The following is a 15,524-nucleotide window of genomic DNA, read 5'->3' on the forward strand; positions in this document are numbered from 1 at the left end:
TAAAGGCAGGAAATGTCCCAGACTCAACCCTGTTTCCCTGCTGTGACCTCTCAACCCCATTCCTGATCCACAGGTTACCAGGGCAAGGCTGTGACACAGCAGGTAAATGTGTAATGTCACCCAGAGATGATGCCAGCACTGGCACAGCTGGGTTTCACACCAGGAGGTGCTGGGGACAGCACCCTCTGTGGGGTACCCCACCTTCCACACAACACCCCCTGCCCCCACGTGGTGTTGGAATATTTGCCTTTCTCAGTCTAAAGTCCTCGCCAGAGAAAAGGCTCTGGTGAGCACAAGAGGCTGCACAACAACGCGGGCGGTGCAAAGTGCACCGAGGAGGGCGGTCACACCTAAAACAAACAGAGCCGGGGTGCGGGAACGCGGGGACTGCTCACACGGTGGCAGCAGCGCAGCACGGTGGGGATGCAGCAGGGACCAGCCTGGTGTGGGATGCAGCAGGGATGAGGGATGCAGCAGGGATGAGGCTGATGGGGGATGCAGCAGGGACCAGCCTGGTGTGGGATGCAGCAGGGATGAGGGATGCAGCAGGGATGAGGCTGATGGGGGATGCAGCAGCGCAGCAGGGATGAGGCTCCTGCAGCCTCCACTGCCACGGAAGAGCAGGCTGGGGGGACAAAGCCACCAAGAAGTCCCCCCTCAGCCCAGGGCATCACAGACACAGGGAGCAGTTGCCCTTTAATGCCACCTCTAGTTCCCATTAACGCTGGATTCCAGCTGTAGGTGACAGAGTAGAGTTGGAGAGCCAGCTGGCTTCTCCTGAGTTTTTCCTATTTTCCTTTGTTCCAGCTCTCCCCATTTCAGACTATGGTGGCTCTTACCTGCTCAGCAGCTGCTCCCAAACCCAGGAGGCTGTTTCTGTCAGAAAAAAAGAAAAAACAAGAAAAGGTACATTTCTTGATCTGTACCCTGATTATGGGCTTGAAACTCATTGCAGGTTGCCTTTGCTCCAGCCTGCAAACAGCCATTGACCCCAAAATGGCATCAGGCCCCATGGAAGTGCTGGCACAGCCTAGAGGTGACCAATGTCATCTGAATAATAGTAACAATAATAATAATAATAATTTATCAACCTCTACATTGATAACAATGATTTTTCCAGTTGGAGTTCAACACTTTCTGATTTCTCCATCCTTTCTGCTGTTCTCAGTCCTTCTCATTATATTTTCCATAGCCAAATGGGACATCTTCTTACTGTCCTTACTTACCTTAAACCCTTGAAATCCCCACTTCATACAGATGCAAACAGTCCCAGCCTCCTGCCAGCATTCTAGCATCCAGGAGCAGGCATTTGGCTGGGAGCTGGTCCTGGGAAAAGCTGGCCCAGACTTCTCCTGAATCCTCCCATCACCTTGGAGCCCCCAAAATTCACGTAGCACTCAGGGTGTCCTGCACCCTGGTGCCAAGACAGAGATGCCAACAACCCATCCAGGCTCTCCAATTAAACCACATGGAGTTCATCCATACTTTAAAATAAGCTTTATTTAGATCTTTTATAATTTTATATTTGCATCCATGCCTTCAAGGATTCTCCCCCGCTCACAGGGGGAAAAGTTAAATCTAATGTTACCCATAATTCATATGCTATTTAGCAAAGTTCTCTTTTAAATAAATCATCCTCTTAGTAATTTTTAGAATTACTTCCTAATTTACAAAAAAGCTGAAATGCAAAGGAAACTACTTGATAACAAGGAGATCGCTCATCTGTTCTGGTGGTTTAGAGTTTAAATTATAAAAAATGCAAGGAGAACAAAGAAAAAAAAGAACAGAACCCAAAAAACAACAAAATATATAAAAATGCTTTTCTGCAGAGAAAACATGCCATGGGGCAAAGCCTGGTCTGCCACCCCAGGAGAGTCTGGGGGGGCTGGTCCCTCTGTCACCCCCCTCCATGGCCTCTCTGCATCATCCCTTGGAATGGAATATACAGCGCGAGGGCATCGGTTTAGTTCGGTGATTTAAGACAAAATACCCTTTTTTTTTTCAACCAGGGCGCATGTATCAGAATTAAGAAAAATAATACACTATTATAGTTCATTAAATAAATCTTAATACATTTTTTTTAAGAGCTTAAAATTATACTGTAAGCATTAAAGCATAAGGTACTTATCTTGGCATAAGCAGAGCGCGGCACGTGTTAGTGGAGAGGGGAAGCGGCTGCCGCACCGGGGGGTGGTTTGGGGGCATTTCTGAGGAATTTGGAAAAACAAGTTCCACCTGTGCTTCCAAATCACCCCAGAGCCAGAAAAACCTCCCTAGTGGGGACTCGTACCGATTTCCCCAGCCCCCTGTGACGGCAGTAACACCCCAAACTGGAGCGGGGTGGCCGGCCCTATCTGAGCAATCCCTTGGGATATGGGATATCTGGGATATCACCTTTCTCCCAGCTCGTGCCGGATCCCCCTGAATTTTACTTGAAGCAAAGGGTGAGCACCCCCCAAAAAGCAGGGAAAAACAGTGGGCAAAGCTCCCACCAGCTTGCCCCCATCTGATCTCCCGGCACGTGTTTAGGTTTGCGTTTTCCAAGGCGTTAAGTGCTCCTGGGGCAGCTGAGGGAGCCTGGGCTGGGGGGTCCACAGCCCCAATCTCCCCCAACAGCAACTTCCCAGGACAGTACAGTACAAACACCCCCTTCCTCCTCCCCGCCCCATCCCAACCGACATGGAAAAATATAAAAATCCCAAAACTTCTGCAATAATTTAGTTAGAATAGCTCCTCTGGGTTTGTGCAAATAAATTAAAACAACTAAAAAGGAACGTTAAAACACTTATTTCCAGACCGGCAGGCGTAACAACCAGCCCGGGTCGCCTCCGCGGGGCTCGGCCAGGAAGACATCACAGCGAAGGAGATTTTCTTGTTGTTGTTTTTGTGTGTTTTCTCTCTAAGATCCCTCAGCTGGGCAGGTCCTTCGTCCCCAAGTGAGGACATCCCGCAGGCTGGGCTCCGGAAAACAGCGGTTTCGGACAAGAGACATCACAAGCACAAAGTGCACAATATTTCTCGTATTTACAGAGACACAGCAGTCCTTCAAGTTTCAAGTTTTGTCAAAAGAACAACAAAAAAGAACAAAAGGACCCCCCCAAAACAAGAAAAAAAGCCCCAACCCAAACGGACAAACTGAGGCGACAACAAAGGAGTTACCGGGATGGAAAAAAACCAACAAAAAAACCATGGAAAAAAGGGAAAAAACTGAAGTTACGACACAGCTGCATCGCTCCCAAGACAACAGGTAACAGGTCCACAGGTGGGACGGGCTGTGGGATAGGGATATGTACATGTGCAGGGCCGGGAGAGGCTCTGGCGCCGTCACCAGTCCGCGTCCTCCTCGATGTAGTAGTCGGGGGCTGTCCCGTCGAAGAGCCCGGGATCGAGGGACTTGCGCTGCTTCCCCCGGGCAAACACCCTGGAGATGGAGCCAAAGCCCATCTTCTCTTTCTTCTTTTTCCGTTTTTGGTCTTCCAGGTCTTCTAGAGACTGTGGGAGGGAGGAGAAGAGACAAGTGTAGGCATCCAGCTTTTTCCTTTACCATTTTTCCCCTTCACTCACATCAAGGATGATGGACCATGTGGTCCCAGTCCCAAAAAAATTGGGTCCAGGTCCCAAAATATATTTGCAGCCACATCCCACAAAATATTTTCATCCAGGTCCAAAGTAATGTTAAGATCTTGGGCCAAAATACAATAACATTCCTGAAACCTGTGTGGTGGAATTTGCAGTGAATTGGGCCCCCTCTCCACAGTTCTGTGATTTTGGCCTCTTTAATTCAACTGGATCAGGATTCCAGCTCTGGGAATAAATAGTCAGAGCATCTGTCTGGATTGCAAAAATATCCCAGTGTTTTAGGGCCAAATACAGAAGAATAACATGCTTTGGCTGGACCTTAAAAAAATCAACACTGTGATAGTCTGAGCTCAGTGAATGCCTATGGCATTACCTGGACTTTGGGGCAAATTATAGGAATAGGAGACATCCCAGACTTACAATACGGGATGACTTCTATTCAACCCAAATTGGTGCCTCTCACCCACCACCCCCAAGTACTTTCTAGTACAGGAAGGGGTCTCACAAGCAGGATTTGAGAGGATTTGTGCCCTACCTGTACGATTGGATTGTGCAAGTTCTTCTGTACCGGTCCAGGACTGTCCCCCTATGGCACAAGGAGATGGATCCATTGAATCACCAACCCTGATACAGCCCAAGATCCTCCACCCCCAGGGCAAAAGGCAGTGTTTGTGGGATAAACCCCAGGGAGGCAGCTGGGATAAACCCCAGGGATGCAGCTTTTCAGGTCAGCCAAGCCCCAACATGCCCCACCCTACAAACCCAATGCTGTTTTGGGAAGTGGAGGCCCCACAGAATGCCCAGAGCCCATCTCCCCAAGGCAGGGCATCAAAGTCCCACCAGACAGGCCCTTACGTTGCAGAGCGAGTGCGTTCGATGCCGGGGTGAGTTGATGTCACTCGGCGTGGATGACCGGTCACCTTCGGCCGCTGAGGCGTCGGAAATGATGGACGGCTGCCGGGAATGGCAGGGGCTCACTCTGACCGCTGCAAGGCAGGGGGGAAACAGGGAATGAACACCAGCAAAACCTCTGATGCACTTCCAAAAGAGCACAGGACTCCTAATCCCAGGGTCGTGGGTTTGAGCCTCACGTTGGGTGCCAACTGTTCTGGTCTCTCCAAGTGCCACTGAGGGAACCCCTGCCAGCCCCAAAATGGTGAACAGTGGGTGGGGGGCACTCTGTTGTGCCCCCGGGCATATGGAAGGCGGCCAGGCTGATCCCCAGGGGTATGGAATGCAGCCAGCTGATCCCCAGGGGTATGGAAGGCAGCCAGGCTGATCCCTGGGGGTACAGAGGGCAGCCAGGCTGATCGCCTGCAGCAGAGGAGATGCTGGAACAACGGTGGAAGATGAAGGGGTCGACTCTTAGCACGAGTTAATCCAAGGTTTATTCTAGGAGCTCTGGGGAGCCCCTACAACCTCAGGGGCCTCTTCCTGAGAGCCCTGGGAGAGGTGCCAAGGTTACATTTAAAGGGAGGTGGAAACCTAAAGTAGATAACATTTTACTGACCAGTAAGTGACCCTAAGGGATGGATACTGGGGAATGGACATTTAGGTCAGCATATGGAGAAACACTTTGGGGGTTGACTCCTGGCCTGTGGCTAATCACTCAATGTCCCAGACTGAAAGTTCTAGATGGAGGGGATGGGATGCTGAGTGATTGACAGAGAGCCAGGGTGGGGATTTGGGGATGATCTCAGCCAAGGAAAGGGATTACACAGGTCGGGGTGGGGGAAACGAACTGGGGTAAACCATTTGGGAAAAATACAGGGATACAAAACCAAACCTATTACAAAGTATAAAAACACACTACAACAGGGAGGGATGGTTTTGACCATCTTTCCTCCCTAGAAGGGGTTCGGCACTGAGGATTTGCCATCTGAGGGGTGCCCACCTTGCCGGTCCGCCGAGTGCTGGGGGTGTGAGTGGTAGAGGGTCTGCTGGCTCTGCCGGATGGCGGCGGTCAGCGGGAGGTCAGCCTGCATCACCCACTCCTGGTTGCCGTTCAGCACCGTCTCGCCAGGCATGGCCAAGGAATGGCGCTTGGGCACGTCCTTGGTCAGCGTAGCCAGGGACTGCTTGGCCTGGGGAAGGACATTGAGGTGGTGGTGATGGAGTGGGAAAACCATGTGAACATCTCCTAGAGCAGCAGAACAAGCAGCAACACACTGCACAGCAAACCCACCCTCCCCTGGACAAGCAAAGATCCCAACTGTGCCAGGGATATTAAGTTATTTTTGAGGGATCCTCATGCCAAGGATATCAAGCTCCTTTAGAGAGATGGAATATTTTCCTCTCATTTTTGCAGTAGTGCAACCACTGCAGCAAGCACTGAGATCTGTACAAATGATCCAGCTCACCATGGCCAGCTCTGCCTCCAGCTCCTTCATGCGGTTGTCCTTCAGGTCGAGCTGGGAGCGGAGGGCGCTGGCATGGTCTGTGGCCTCCTTGGCCTGCCGCCTCAGCTCCCACTTCTCCCGCTCCAGCAGGTCCTTCTCCTTGGCCAGGGCTTTCACCGCGTCCTCGCTCTCCTGCTGGGACAGGGGCGGCCATCAGGAAGGGAAAATCTAAACTAAAAACCCCTCTGTCACAACCTCCTTGGGGACCACCCAACCACAAGCAGTATCTTAGGTGTCACAAGAGCCCTGTGGTGGCAGGAATGTCAACCCTTTTTGGGGAGATCCAGAATGCAACTGGTCCCCAAAAAGAAATGCTCACTGTGCACCTGGTTAAAATTACATCAAATCCCCCAGCTCTGCTCTCTTTCCTCCATTTAACCTTAAACTGCTGTGATCCATCCCAACCCCACCAAGAGCCCAGCTGGGGCTTTAGTGGGATTTTGCCAGATTACAAACCAGGTCTCACACTCAGCCCTCTGTGCCACGAGAGCACGGTGTGGGCTCTGCACTCACTTTTCTGTGCTGCTCGTAGTTGCGGATGAAGTCGCGGAGCTGCTCCTCTCGGCTCTCCAGCGTGGCGTACAGCTGCTGCATCTGGCTCACCAGGTCTGTCTTCTCCCCCTTCAAGCGCTTGCGGTCAGCTTTCATGGCTGTGGGAGAGAGGATCACTCCAGCATGGCAGCCCCTTGGCTCCATCTCTTTTATTTTTCATGGAAAAAGCACCAAAATCACAATTCTGGGGGCTGGGCTGGGAGAAGATGCCAAATTCACCCCCATCGCTGCATCCCTCAAAATGCCCATCACGTCACCACTGTGGCTCCTCACCACTGCCCATCCTCCAAGGGGCAGCTCAGACCTTGGAAAAGGAGGTTTGGGAGTAAAACTGCAGCCTCAGCCTCGGGGCCTGGCGCAGGAAAACCTGCTGCTCTCTTTCCAGGATAAATAAACCACAACCAGTTTATTTTCAGCAGTGAGGCAGATTCCAGAGCGCTCCCACGAGCCCAGGGCACGGCTCCCTGAGTGTCCACTTCCAGCTCAGGGATGCTGTGCTGGGATGAGGGGATGGAACAGAGGCACGTGGGATGTGATGGGTGATTCAACAGCCCTGAGAGGAACACAAAACCTTCATGTTTCCCCTCTTCATTGCACCAGTGAGGGATGCTCGCTGACCACTGACCCCAGGACAGCCACGAAAGGCTGGAAATCCAGGGAGAATTACAGAAATCTCATGTAGGACAAGGAGCTTTGGTCACTTCTGTACATCAGTGCTTTACCCAGTACTGAACCTGGTCCTTGGCAGTGCTGCAGAAGTCCCCTCTGGCTCCTTGCTCCAGATACAACTGACCCCACCAAAATAATGCCCAGTTTAGGAATGAGATCACAAATTTCATTATATAGTCCTGCTTTTCCACTCTGAGCACTTTCCACTCTGAGCATGTATTATTCAATCAGGGATGCTATGAAACACCCTCTGCCCCTCCAACCGTCCCTGCACTCATCGTATTGAATCACTGAGTCTTGTAAGTTGTTTGTATTATTCAAAAAATCCTAAATGCCTCCAAAACTCTCCAGAAAAAAAACAACCCCAAAGCCACCAGGGGCTGTGTATACTACAAAAGCTGCCAGAAGATGCTGCAGCATCATGAGTGGGACCTGTCTCCATGCACACATCCAACCTTTCTCCATCAGATTACAGAAATCACAGCAGCTGTTTCAGCCCATGCTGTGTTTTCTACCTCCTGAAATGAGTCACTACATCTGGGGCTTAAACTGCACATCAGGAACCTTTGGGCCTCTCTCAACACGTGGGGATAATAAAGACAATGTAAAAAATACAAAGAAACCATGACTGTGGCACTCTGAAAGGGGAATTAATTTCCTTCATGCACCTTTGGCTTTGAGCCTTTGCTTCACCCAGCACAGGGGAGCTCTGCTCCCACCCTCCTCTGGCTGGGAACCCTCCAAAGGCATTTCCACCTGTGTGTAAGCAGGGAGAGCACCATTATTTGTGTGCAATGAAGCCCCCAGTCAGAATTAGCTGATAGCAGGGGTCACCCAGCCCTGCACTCGTGCTGGGATAGACCCCAAAATCAGAGCAGCCCCCCTGCAATCCAGCCCTGTGCAGCTCCATGTCCCACCCCAGCTTGTGACAACCACAGTCTCCAGAAGAGGTTTATTCAGGTGTGAACTTCTGTGCACAGGTTTTACTCCACTTTTTTTACTATTTCTTACTGGGAAGATGAACAGTAAATCCAGTACTTGGAATGTACTGTAAGGAAAGGAGGGGGTTTGCAGGTGAGAGGAGAAAAAGGTAGGGGGAAAAATCAGACTAAATAGTGGAGGAAGAGAGAGATGCTTTGGATTATAGAGATTTTTATCTGTTAAAATCCAAGAGATGAAACTCTTTGGACCAACAATTCTGCCAGTAAGCACTGGAGATAAATCAGAACACTGAAAACCAGAAAATGAGGTAGGAAATGCTGCAAAACTTCACATTGTCCTGTGACAAGGAGCCCTTGGGAGTCTTCCTTGCCCACTTCAATGAACATGACTCCTCCTGGGACAGCTCGGCCTCTTCCGACACCAGGACTTCCCTTACTTTATTCCCATCTTAGGAAATTCCTACAGAAACCCTCTAAAAACAATCACAACCACACCCATGTCTTTGAAAAAGCCCTTTCCCACTGCCTGTGTCTACTTAACTACCATCTTCCCCTGCCCAATTCTTTCACAAATGAAAAACTTGCTAAAAAATAAAAATTAATGATAAGTTGACTGAACCATACTGGGGTGATGTCCAGACCCCACAGACACATATGTATCTATATCTGTAAATTTAATTTCCTCAAGGATACTCAGAGGCTCTTATAAAAGTTTAAGTCACATTTGCCAATCTCTGATGCTGGAGGCAACAAAAAGAATCCTAATGAACTTAATTAAACAGTGAGTCCCCTATAGCATACAAACTCCTTTAATTAGTGGCAGTGTTCATGGCCCTTAAAGATTTACAGAAAACACTTAATCATATGCCAATAAAAAAAAAGAAAATGCTCTGAAGTACTATTAGAAGAAGGGTAACTATATCCCAAAGTTGAATATGTTTTGATATACTAATATTTATCAATATTTATGCCAGTGTATCAGTATTACAAGAAGATTATGAGGTTTGGGTATTGAAAGAGCAGATTTTTTCCTATTAACCCAACAGGACAATTTACCATTCACTGCATTTCATATTTGAGAGATTTGCTGAAATTAACAGACTTTTTTTTGCTCCCCTCTATTGCTCTCCTTCCTCCAAGAACGATTAGCTCCTAAGCTTAAAGAAGATTTATCAGTCATTTGAGAACTTCATTCCAAGCCAAATTAATAGGAAATTAATTGAAAAAGGCAGGAGAAAAATAAAAAGTGAGGCAGAAGTGAGCTGTGAAGGCTGCCAGCGGCTCCTGGACTGAGCCCCACTTGCTGCAGCAGCTTAATTTGTCCTTAGCAAACAAGCCCAGCTAATTACTCAGTCGGGGAAAACGAGCCTTTGCAATCCATGGCCAGCCAAGAAGGGATAAAGCAGATTTTCCCTGGCTATCGTGTCCATCTGAGGAGGTGAAATGGCTTTTTCCTTTAATCTGATGATCCAGGGCCAGGTTTCTATATCCCAAACCCCCACAAGTGTCCAAATAAACTCCCCCAGCCTATTGGCACAGCAGGCTCTGGACAAACCTCTGACCTCTTCATAAACCCAAGAAAAGAAGCAAGAAATCCTAAACCCAGCCCATGAGTGGAAAGTACTTCTCTTACTTGCATTATTAATTTTCCTCCCCTCCAAAGCACGTGGCAGGAGGAGAGGGGGGACCCAGCAGCCCCCCTCAGACTCGGCAGCTCAGCACCAGCCTTGGCACCAAGGGGTGGGGGAGATGGGTGGGGATGAGCTGGGTGAACCCCCCCAGCTCCCACCACCATCCCCACCTGCACCAGCTCACCCTGCCCTGTGGTTATTTGAGCTTCCACCCCCTGCCACTCGATCCTCTCTCGGTCCTTTGGGAGAAGAATGATGGACACAGATGTAACGGGACCAGCTCTGAGCTGGGCTCCTCCTGCAGCCACAACAATTAAAAATCCACCCCCTCACTCAGCACCTTTTATTCCCAGCTCTACATGAGGAGCCAAAATCCAACTGCTCCACTGGGGAGGCACAGCTCTGTCTGGGACAGCAGCAGGGCTGGAACCACTCAGTGATGCCACCACTGGCCCCAGTCTGATCTCACCATCCAACAGCTTCCAGCTGGGAATTAGCTCTTGTATCCTAAATCCAGGCATCTCCCCCCAGGATGGGGGCTGCTCTAAATACTGCCTTCCCTCTCTGAGCTTAATAGTGTCAGATTAAGGGGATATCAATTACAGAACATCCTGATGTGGAAGGGACCCACAAGGATCACTGATGTCCAACCCCATGCCCTATGAGGTGGAGGTCCCACTATCCAGCCAAGGTTCCCGTGGAGGACATATGAGTAATAATTAGTTTCACTACCTTTATTAATGTGATATTAGATGAAAAACTACTGCTTGAACCACAGAAGCAGCATCTCTGCCCAGTTTAACAATCCTGGGATGAGGCAGCAACGCCCAAACACACACCAGAGCACTGACAGAAGATGCAGCACACCCTTGAACTCCAAAGAGCAGCTTCCCATGACTCCCATCCACTTCCAAGTCCTTCTCTCACCCCACACAATGTGAATTTTCATGCCAGGAACAGAATCAGAGCTGACTTTCTCACTTACTGAATCACACACTCATTTTCTAATGCAGGGCAGGGCATCCTTGGGGAGCACGGCTGGAACCCCAGGGATGCCCCGTGCAACAGGAATGTGCAAACCCATCCTGTCCCATTAACATTTACTTAATTTCTCCTGTTTCTTCCTTGCAGCCATGAAATCCAATATTGTCACCATGACTAACCCATAAAATCAGGATGGCAGTGCTGCTCCTTGCTTTGCAATTAAAGAGCCACGTGAGGTCCCCAGGGCAGCTGTCACCAGCAGGAAGATCTTGATGTTGAAAACATCAACATTCTGTGGTGTCAGGCAGAGCCAGCACTCACTGCTGGGGGTGTGGAGGTATGGAGCAGGCAGGAAATTAGAGCCCAACGTCAAATTTCGGGAAAAAGTGAGGTGAGGCAATTCTCCATGAGGGAGTTATCTGGTAACAGCCAAGGGCTTTCCAAACCTGACCCAGCAGTCAACGAGCTGATCAATGACCTCTGAAAACTTCAGGTGGGTCTTCAAAGGAGAACAACAGGTTTGCTGTAGAGATCCAGGTCCTTATAGTGGAGATGGCTTCCTTGGCTGGGTCCACGGCTGGGACATCCATAAGTCAGGATATCCATCTATCAGGACATCCATCCAGTGGGACACCCATCTATCTGCCAGGTCACACATCCTTCTGGGATATCCATCTGATGCAACCTTCATCTTCTGGATCATCCATCCACTGGGACACCCCTTTCTTTATCACTCACCCCCTCACTGCAGCAAGTTGAGGGTGTTGTGGATCTGTAGGAGGCTTTCCCCAGCCCAAATACTATTCCTGGGGAGTCACAGCTTTGAGCTGAAGGTGAGAGAGGGAGAAAACCAGGCTACAACTCATTTGTGGAGCAGACATGAAGCTGGTTCATGCCTTTCCAAGCAGCAGGGAAAGCCAGCCTGAGGTTTACAGGCTGGCATCAAAAAGGAAACAGAAACCAGGTTTGCTCTCGGTGTGATAATCCCGCAGGCAAGCTCCAGCATATTGGATAAAGCTTCCCAGAAATGGGGTTTCTGCCATTAGCCCACATGCTCATGGATGTCTCCCAGCCAAGAGGCTCCTCAAGTCCCCCAGGCACTTGGGCACAGTCCCTGCCCACAGCAGGACCAGCAGTAATAAAGCTGTCTGCAACTTCTCCCATCAGGGATTTCCACACCAGAAATCCAGACCACATCCACACCTTTCCAGCCAGGATGGGGAAAATAATAACTGCACAAATGCTGGAAGCACAATTCAGAGTCCCAGCTGTGGCAGAAGTGGAGAGGGAGGTAGGATGTAGCACGATAGGATTTTAATTGGATGTTAATGGCATAAAAAAAGGGCAAGAGATGGAATTAGCCCAGGAAAAAAGTGGATTAAAGATGCACAAAGCACATGCTGACAGAAATAAAGGAACTGGTGGAGTTGCTCTTGCACAGCACCCTGTGCTGGGCCAGATCCTTGCCCCTACCCTGCACAGCAAGGACTTGTTAGCACAGCACAGGGAAGATGCAGCACAGGCTTATCAGCTTTATCCCTGTGCCAAATGCTGCTGAGAAGGGCTGGAAATGCATCTCCAAAAGGAGACAATGAACCCACCCTCCATGGAGCCCATCACAAACCAAACCTGTGTTCAAAGTAAAGGCTCTTAAAAACTGCTGGAGCCCCCAAAAGCAAACCTGACCAACAAACCCTCTGTGCTTCCCTCTGCAGCGTGGCCCAGCAAGCCAAGATCCATCTGAACCAGCTGCACTGCACTTCCAGGCTCAGAGCCAGCAATGATGACAGATTTCCATATAATTTATCTGCTAATGACATTCCACAGGACCCACCATGGATTGTGGGCTGCTGCAGGCACAGGGATGCTGCAGCCTCTGCTGCTGGTGTGGGGCAGCTTTTGGTGAGGATGATGTGGGGCTGGGGATGCAGGGATGCAGGCTGGGAGGAGGAGCTGCTCTGGGGAGGTGCTCTGGCTGCAGGACAGTGTGGCCAAGGTTCCCTGTGCTCCTGGCACAGCCTTATCCCACACTCAGAGCCATGACTTCCCCACTGTGTCCAGCAGCAGCTCCATCTCCCCTGGCAGATCCAGCCACCAGGCGCCGTTTTTCCTCCACTTTTGGCTACGTTTCTCTCTGGACAATTTTTCACAGAAAGGAAAAAGGATTTTTCCCCCCTCCAGCTGCTGAGCTCGTTTTCAAGTTATCCATCTCAGTCACTGCTGCCAAGCCTGCTCTGCTGCCCAGAGCCTCCAGCCCAGATAACTTTCCCAAAACCACAAAAGCTTCTCAATACTGCAGGACAGGGAAGGAGCATCAATTGAAAAAAGCTTCTTGCTGTGTGCCCATCCAAGTGTCAACTGAGATTCTCTCTTCCTAGCCACCACACCTGCAGTGAAGTCCTGGAAAACCAAGCTCAGAGGCTTGAATACTGGCAAATAAAAGCCCAATAAAACCCCAACATTATATTACTTAAATACTTACAATTTTCAAGCCAAACTCACTTTTTCTCTGGACTATCCTCCACAGAAGCTTCTGAGATGACTTCTTACTCTATTTTTTTTGTAGCTGGTTTTATAATAGTTCTGCTTTTCTGCATTTTGCCTTTACCAGCACTTCCCCCCCGCCCCATCCACATGGAGCAAATATTCCCTAATTAAGATTTTTCTCCTCCAATTACAATTCTATAAACCCAGAGCATTTCCTGCTGCCTGAGGCTGCACTGGTGGTGTGGGGGGAGGCAGGATTTTGGAGGTATTTTGTCTACTGCTGATTTATAGGGATATTTTTGTACATCAGAGAGTGATACAAAAATTTCCTGAAGTCCTTTCCCCAAATACTGACTCAGCCCAATTCCCTGCGCCTCGGAGCATCTCAGCATCCTGGACAGGGGGAGATGCAGAGGCCCCACAGCTCCCCACGTGCTGCTCAGCCTCTGAGCCTGAAAACTTTTGACAGCTTCTCCTCATAATCCTCAAATATGAGCTGACAAGTGCAAGTTATACTCGGTATGCTGGGGATTTCAGATGATATTTAGAGTCACGGCGCTGCCAGGGTTTGACGAGTGAGAGCCTTCCCTGCTCAGGATCATCCCCTGGCTCCAGCTAACAAACCATCCCGCCTGGATTTATTGGCAGCTTGGTTTTAGAGCAGAAAAGCTGCAATGTTGCATTTTGCTCCACACACCCCAGTCCCAGCGCTTGCTGGGCTGGTAAGGAAGGGGGAGCACAGTCCGAGGTGCCACAAAAACCCCCCAAGGCAGGCATGAAGGAAGGAGGAGAGCCTGAATGTCACCTGGAGGTAACGCCATGTGGGACAAGGAAAGCTGCAGTCACCAGGAAACTCACAGCTTTCCTCCTGCAGGTCTGAGGGGCTCAAATCCAACCCAAACCCCATCACCAGCTGCATTTCAGCTGCTGCCTTGGCTCTATCCTACAGCTGTGGAGGAATTCCTTTGCAGTGCTGCAATCAGCCCTCACATCCCATTTCCCAGCCCATTGCTGCACCCAGTCCTTCCCAGCTCCACACCAGCCCTTGCTGGGGCAGGAGAGCAGGGGGGTCCCAGGGACACCAAACCCCCAGCAGGAGCAGCTGATGAATGCACTCTGCAGAGTCCAAGTGAAAATGTTGCCTTTTCCTTCCCTCATTAATGAACATTTTGAAAGTTGAGGGTGCTGGGGAGAGGTGCAGCTGAGGTAGGTGCAGCCCTTACCTGTGGAAACCCAGGGCACAGGGAATATTTCTGTGTCTGCTCTGGGGTGCCCTGACCCCCAGGGGAGCACTGACTTTGACCCTCATCCATGGAGAAAGTTTCCCAGACTTCAACATAGACTGGAATCCACTAAAGTGGGAAACAGATTCTAGAGAGTAGTGTAGGTCTATCACTTGGTGAGAGATTGAGGTTTTGGGATTTTTGTGGATGGGAGCAAGATGGAGGGCACAGGGTGTCGTCCTGGGTTTCTTCTTCGTGGGTTTGGGTGGCATTTTATACTTGGGCAGAGAAGTCTGCATTGCAGCTCTTTGGGATCAGTTATTGGGTTAAAAGGGAAAATAATCTAGGTGTCAGCTCTTAATTGGATAGTTTAGTCTTAAAAGCCCTTGTACCAAGAGATTGTTGGGCATTTTGTGCCTTCTAATGAAAAGCTGCCCAACTCACAGCAGTGAGACTGTTTCACTGATAAGAAATAATAAACACCTGAGTGTGAACATGAACTACTGTCTCAAGTGCCTTCAATCCAGACCCAGAAAAACTAATGACTGGTGGTACCACTACACTTACCCTGCAGGGCCTCCTTGGCACGTGCCAGCTCCTGCTCCTTCTGTGCCAGCTGCACCTTCAGCTCGGTGGCCGAGAGCACCTCTGGGGATTTGCTGCCGTGGGTCTCCTCCAGGTCCTTGGTCAGCATTTCCTTCATTTGCCGGAGCAGGTGGACCTCCTCCTGCAGCTGGGCCACCTCCTCCCGCAGCAGCGCTGGAGGAAGAAGGGACACAATGTCAGGAAGTGAGAGCCAGGTCCGGCACAGCCCCGGGTCCTGCTGCAAACCCAAACCCTGGGGAAATGCTGCTGGGATTTTCTGAGCCCCCGTCGAAAGGAGGAAATGATGAATCTGACTCCATGTTCTTAGAAGGCGAATTTATTATTTTATGATCTATATTATATTAAAGAATACTAAACTAAACTAAACTATACTTGGGTGCTGGTCGACAGCCAGTTGAATATGAGCCAGCAATGTGCCTTGGTGGCCAAGAAGGCCAATGGCTCCTGGCCTGT

The 15,524-nt window shown here is 49.9% G+C and overlaps 1 protein-coding gene across 2 annotated transcripts; it reads right to left on the reverse strand.

Moving 5' to 3' along the window:
• Positions 1-1,482: 1,482 nt before the first annotated feature.
• On the reverse strand, positions 1,483-15,224 carry KAZN (kazrin, periplakin interacting protein). Of its 2 annotated transcripts, XM_031062357.1 has the most exons (8): positions 15,033-15,224; positions 6,492-6,628; positions 5,940-6,110; positions 5,474-5,663; positions 4,435-4,565; positions 4,115-4,165; positions 3,452-3,492; positions 1,483-3,317 (listed from the first exon to the last, which is right to left on the reverse strand). In XM_031062357.1, the coding sequence occupies exons 1-8, from the start codon at positions 15,166-15,168 to the stop codon at positions 3,053-3,055; spliced, it is 1,122 nt and encodes a 373-aa protein (XP_030918217.1). In that variant the 5' UTR covers positions 15,169-15,224; the 3' UTR covers positions 1,483-3,052. The 2 variants fall into 2 exon arrangements, with proteins under 2 accessions (XP_030918217.1, XP_005427517.1); XM_005427460.2 differs by having other exon boundaries at positions 1,483-3,492.
• Positions 15,225-15,524: the final 300 nt, after the last annotated feature.

Source organism: Geospiza fortis, unplaced genomic scaffold (genome assembly GCF_000277835.1).
Source record: "Geospiza fortis unplaced genomic scaffold, GeoFor_1.0 scaffold132, whole genome shotgun sequence".
Classification (NCBI taxonomy): domain Eukaryota; kingdom Metazoa; phylum Chordata; class Aves; order Passeriformes; family Thraupidae; genus Geospiza; species Geospiza fortis.